Source organism: Lycium barbarum, chromosome 4 (assembly GCF_019175385.1).
Source record: "Lycium barbarum isolate Lr01 chromosome 4, ASM1917538v2, whole genome shotgun sequence".
Classification (NCBI taxonomy): Eukaryota; Viridiplantae; Streptophyta; class Magnoliopsida; order Solanales; family Solanaceae; genus Lycium; species Lycium barbarum.
The window spans coordinates 145,289,713-145,295,712 of NC_083340.1; the positions used below are offsets into that span (position 1 = coordinate 145,289,713).

General features: G+C 35.1%; 1 protein-coding gene across 1 annotated transcript; it reads left to right on the top strand.

The window, feature by feature from the left end:
• The first annotated feature begins 1,217 nt into the window (after positions 1-1,217).
• Positions 1,218-5,779, top strand: LOC132636831 (receptor-like protein 52). The gene is made up of 4 exons (XM_060353870.1): positions 1,218-2,507; positions 3,039-3,928; positions 4,090-4,588; positions 5,257-5,779. The coding sequence occupies exons 1-2, from the start codon at positions 1,319-1,321 to the stop codon at positions 3,923-3,925; spliced, it is 2,076 nt and encodes a 691-aa protein (XP_060209853.1). The 5' UTR covers positions 1,218-1,318; the 3' UTR covers positions 3,926-3,928; positions 4,090-4,588; positions 5,257-5,779.
• The last annotated feature ends 221 nt before the right edge of the window (positions 5,780-6,000 follow it).

The window sequence follows — 6,000 nt, forward strand, 5'->3', positions numbered from 1 at the left end:
GTTCCTTGATGAGTGATTAATTATCACGGTACTTGATGTAAAGGTTAGAAAGAGTACATACTCTGAATGAATTCATAGCAAATGATGCTGAATATGATTTCGTTACACATATCCTTGAAGAGTTCACCTATTCGAGTGTGGTTGTGAGGTCGCAACCTATGAGATTGGAATTTTTTCCAAAGCACTCGCGAATCAAGATACGAGTGCAAGGCCGTTAATGTGCAACACTGTTTATGAATTCGATAAAAATCTCACATAATGTTTATGTTGATTTGAAGATCAGGCTACAAAGTCCTAGTTCAAGACTTAAGTTCACTATAGTCCTTCCAGTTGGATTTCATCATACTTAGTGAGGTTCAAGTCCACACGACACGTTTACTGACATCATTATAAAAGACTGTTTTTATGTTCTTTAAATTCTTGAATCATGTGGGAATTTATTTTAGATGTGATTCAAAATTTAAACACACCTTTGAAAAGACGCAATTTATTACGAAGAGGTGTTACCCATTCTTTAAAAGATACACCTATTCATTGTAAAAAGGTGTCATCCAATCTTAAGAGTTGCATCCTTTTTTTTGAAAAGGTGTATTAGTTGTTTTCTACACCTTATAAACAATAGGTATGTTGTAGATTTCCAGCACTAAGAAATATTTCAGACTTAGAAAAAATTCCTTCAACATAAAATTCAACATCGTACCTCTTTCTTTCTACTAAAGCAGTCGAGAGATTAAAATAGTTCTCCCGGAACTTCTATTTGAGTGCACATTAGAGGATTCCTGAATGGTTCACTATATCTTGGAAGCAGAACGTCACTTTGCTATTTGCACTGAGGTAGCGACGGAAATTTACTTTGAAGACAGCCCGATCCATAGAGTGCCTTGAACCGGATTTTCTAATTTCAACTCTGTCTTATCTTTATTATTCTTAACATATTTTATTTGTCTGTTATTTGTTCTTCTTAATGTGGTCATCTCCAATATTTTTCTAACAGAACCTTCATAGTATACTTTTCTACGGCAAGAAACAGATTAATAAGATCAATAAATTCCAAAAACAGATGCTTGAATAAAAATGGGAAGAAAAAGTTTATCAACCCACTAATAGTGGGGCCAGCCGAAACCGATGAAACAGAACACTGTTTGAATTTTAGTTAACAAAAAGTCTTTTATTATTATAGTTGACCAGGAATATTGACATTTATCCCACAGGCCACAACCATATGCCCGTCCACATTTATCTTCTTCTCAAATTTTGAAAAACTCTGCTAAATGCCACCTTCATCACCAATATCCATAGAAACCAAAATATCACAAAAATGGCCAAAAGAATAATCCCATCTCCCAAAATCTTAATTTCCATTCTCACCTTTCTCTCCTTTATCTCCCATGTAAATTCACAACAAAATTCAAATCAAGAAAATACCATTTTACTCAAACTAAAACAACACTGGTCCCCTTCACCTAATGTCACAAAATGGACATCATCATTAGACCATTGTTCGTGGCCTGGAATAATTTGTACACAAAATTCAGTCACAGGGATTCAACTTGATTATGGAAATATCACTAAACCAATCCCAGAATTCATTTGTGATCTTAAAAATCTCACATTTCTTGATTTGAACCACAATTTCATCCCAGGAAACTTTCCTGATATTTACAACTGCTCAAATCTTGAATTCTTAGACCTTTCTTATAACTCCATGGATGGCACGCTTCCTGAGGACATTAACCGCCTTTCGGTTAATCTTCAGTACTTAAACTTAACTGCCAACAACTTCAGTGGTGATATACCTAAAGGGATTGGTGGATTAAGTCAGCTCAAAGTACTCGAGCTAACCGAGAATCGCTTTGATGGTTCTTTCCCTGAAGAAATAGGCAATTTATTGAATCTTGAATCACTTATGTTGAGCTTCAATAAGTTTGCTCCACAACCAATTCCATCAAGATTCACACAGTTGAATAAACTGAGGAATTTTTGGATGACAGAAGCAAATTTGGTTGGAAATATCCCTGAAAATATTGGTAACATGACAAATCTTGAATTTTTGGACTTGTCCATAAATGGATTGACTGGTAAAATCCCTGATGGTTTATTTCAGCTGAAAAATTTGAGTATAGTTTATTTGTACAACAATAAATTGAGTGGTAAAATTCCTCAGTCAGTTAATTCATTGAATTTAGATGTTGTTGATTTGTGTAACAACAGTTTGACTGGGAAAATACCACAAGAGTTTGGTAAGCTGACAAAGTTGACTGGATTGTCTTTGTTTTACAACCAATTATCAGGAAAAATACCATTGGGAATAGGCAAATTACCATCTTTGGTAACTGTTAAGCTGTTTGGAAACAAATTATCAGGTGAAATTCCACCTGATTTTGGTCGATTTTCGAAGCTTGAAGATTTCCAGGTTTCAGAAAACCAATTTGTTGGGAAATTGCCTGAAGGGATTTGTAATAACAAGGCTTTATCTAAGATGATTGCTTTTGGTAACAAACTCACAGGTAAGAGGGTCAAATGAGCGGGTTGAATTGAATTTGAGCGGGTCAAAATGGACTGAGTTTTAATAAGTTTTAATTTCTTTTGTTGTTCTTTTATTTTTTTAGTAGTTTCTCTGTCCTCTTTTACTTGTCCACTATACTGAAAATAGATGTCCACTTTTAGTTGTTCAACTTGGACAATCAAGAGATAACTTCCCATTTTATACTATTTATTTCCCAACATTTAGATGACATATAATAATTAGGGGTGTTATAGTAAAATTATCATTTTATTTATTGCTTTTTAAAGAATGTGTCAAGTTAAACATGGACGAGTAAATGTGATCGGAAGAACTACCTGCTAAGACTCTTTCTTTTCTTTATTATATAGGCTATATATACATATCAAATAAAGAAAATATGTGCTTAAAAAAAATTTTGACAAGGTTTTTATGGGTCAATTTGGGCTACATATTAACCTAGTTATTAGATGAGCTGAGCTAATAAATGAGCGAGTTATATTTTCATGAGCTAATTCTGTCACCCCACGTATAGGTGAATTGCCAGTTTCACTTGGAAATTGTTCCACTCTGAAGTCCCTTCGAGTCGAAATGAACCATATTTCTGGTGAAATTCCTGATGGATTATGGACAGCAGAGAAATTATCTACCTTGTTGATACATGATAACTTGCTCACTGGTCAGCTTTCACATAGAGTTGCATCAAATTTATCCCTAGTTGATATCAGCAACAACAAGTTTTCAGGCGAATTACCAACTGGAATGGGTACTTGGTACAGTCTAAGTGTGTTTAGAGCCAGTAATAATCTCTTAAGAGGTCAAATCCCTCAAGAATTGACTAATCTTCCTGAATTAACCAAACTCTTTCTTGATGGTAATCTTTTTTCTGGAAAGTTTCCATCCAATATATCATCATGGAAGACTCTTGTTACTTTAAATTGCAGCAAAAATCAGCTTTCAGGCCAAATCCCTGGTGCACTTGGCCTTTTACCAAGTCTCATTGATTTGGACTTGTCAAGTAATCAATTTTCAGGTGAAATTCCAAGTGAATTAGGTAACTTAAAGTTAACTTCACTAAACCTGTCATCTAATCACCTGTCCGGTAGAATCCCAAGTCAGTTAGAGACAGCTTTCGCCACGAGCTTCTTGAATAATCCCGGACTTTGTGGAAGTAATTGCAAGGCGGAAACTAGGTCAGACAAATTCCCGGTTAAACTTGTTGCGGCTCTTGCTAGTTTAGCAGCAGTTACTTTCCTCGTGGCAGTTTCATATGGTCTGTTCGTGTTGAGAAGTCACAGAAAAAGAAAGCAAGAATTGGTTTCAACATGGAAGCAAACATCATTCCACAAGTTAGACTTCACAGAATCAGACATTTTGTCAAATCTGACGGAAAACAACATAATCGGAAGTGGAGGATCCTGACAGGTCTCGGTTTGCCCGGAATCTCCATTTGAATTTTATCATAATTGTGTTTTACTTCAAAAAAATTCTTTTGGTGTATTTTCCTATTTATTTCTAATTTATCGTTGTTCAAGCTTTGCAATAGTTAGCTTCCGTATGACGCCTTGTCATTTTGATCCCAATAGGTCTACCTCGTGCCCTTAAGTCGATCAGGAAACTGCGTTGCTGTTAAGGAGATTTGGAGAAACGAAAGGTTGGATCATAAGCATGAGAAAGAGTTTCTTGCAGAAGTTCAGATATTAGGCACGATTCGACACTCCAATATAGTGAAACTGTTATGCTGCATCTTTAGTGAAGAGTCAAAGCTTCTTGTATATGAATATATGGAGAATAAGAGTTTGGATATATGGCTTCACTCAAAGAAAAGGTTGAATTCATCAACACATTTGGTATTGGAATGGCCTAAGAGGCTGCAAATTGCGCTAGGAGCTGCTCAAGGTCTTTGCTACATGCACCATGACTGCTCACCGCCTATTATTCATCGCGATGTGAAGTCGAGCAACGTCCTACTGAATACTCAGTTCAATGCGAAAATTGCAGATTTTGGCTTAGCCAGGATGTTATTCAAGCCCGGAGATAACACAGTGACAGCAATAGCTGGCTCTTTTGGGTACATTGCTCCAGGTATAAGACCATCAACTTATCTCAGCATCATTATTATAGAGTTAAAAAGCTATCGCATGTTTCGTCAATCTTCTAGGAAGGCAAAAGTGCATTTTTTTTCTTTCAAAAAGTGCTTATTTTAGAAAGCTGAGTTGTCAAGCTTTTAGGGAAAAAATACTTTAAGTGATTTTGTATCGTAACAAAAGTTGTTTTTCAGAAGCTAAAAACAGTAGTTTTTCTCCGGAAGCACTTTTAGTATCTTGACCAAGCACAAATTACTGTTCTAATATTTGAAAAGGCGTTTTTCAAATTTATTGAACACGAACTGCTACTCCCTAAAAATATTTTTCCGAAAAGCACTTTTGACAAAAAACACTTTTCAAAATAAATAAATTTTGAAAGCTTGGCCAAACAAGCTATTAGCTTGGTTACATGGACTAAAAACTCCTATGCTTGAGCTGACCCTATTCAAGGGGCCGTTTGGTTCACCTACTACTTCTGCATGAATTATAATACAACTGTTGTTTTATGCGGTACATTGTAATCTAGAGATTATTAGTGCAATATTACTTTAAGGGACCTTTTCCTTAAGTTATTTGCCGATACATGTATTCTTAGTACACAAATTCCCGCATAACTTATACGAGCATTGCTAATACATGTTGACATTTTCATGTTGGTATATTCAGAGTATGCGCAAAAAACTAGAGTGACAGAGAAAATTGATGTGTATAGCTTTGGAGTCATTCTTTTGGAACTGGTGACTGGAAAAGAAGCCAATCTTGGAGATGAAGATTCATGTCTTGCAGACTGGGCGTGGCGCCAAATTCAAAAAGGACACCCTATGGCTGATTTATTGGACCAGGACATCAAAGAAACGCGATACTTTGATGAAATCTGCACAGTGTTCAAGCTTGGAATCTTTTGCACCAGCACATTTCCTTCGTCAAGACCAACAATGAAGGAAGTTTTGCAAATCTTGATCCAATGTAACAGTTCACCTACGTCTGGAGAAAACAAAAGTGAAACAGAACATGATGTTTTACCACTTCTTATGAACTCTAGGAGAGAGAGGATTGAAGAAAATGATGGTAATGGTTTTATATCACTTATTTGATGGCATTAGAATATTGTAAGAGTAAGAAATAGCAAAGAATAAGACCAAAGATATGTTAGAAAAATATTATTTTCTATTTAATATTTCAAAAATAAGTTACCATATTCTTTATTTTTTTACTAGCCATTAATCACCTCACTTTTGTTAGCCATTATTAAGAATATAATTATTCTTGAATTCCTTTCCTAACGTTGTAAAACGGTTTTATAAATTAAATCTGGTCATTTGACAAATTGCCTTTATGATCTTTTATGGCGGTTATTATTCTTAAATCTTTGTACAGCAGAAGATTAGAAGATAGCTATATATATATATA

Bases quoted from the DNA above. Each gene is read 5' to 3' on its own strand.
- LOC132636831 (XM_060353870.1), top strand. From the start codon at position 1,319: ATGGCCAAAAGAATAATCCCATCTCCCAAAATCTTAATTTCCATTCTC. The intron at 2,508-3,038 runs GTAAGAGGGTCA...CCCCACGTATAG, and splicing joins TTTTGGTAACAAACTCACAG to GTGAATTGCCAGTTTCACTT.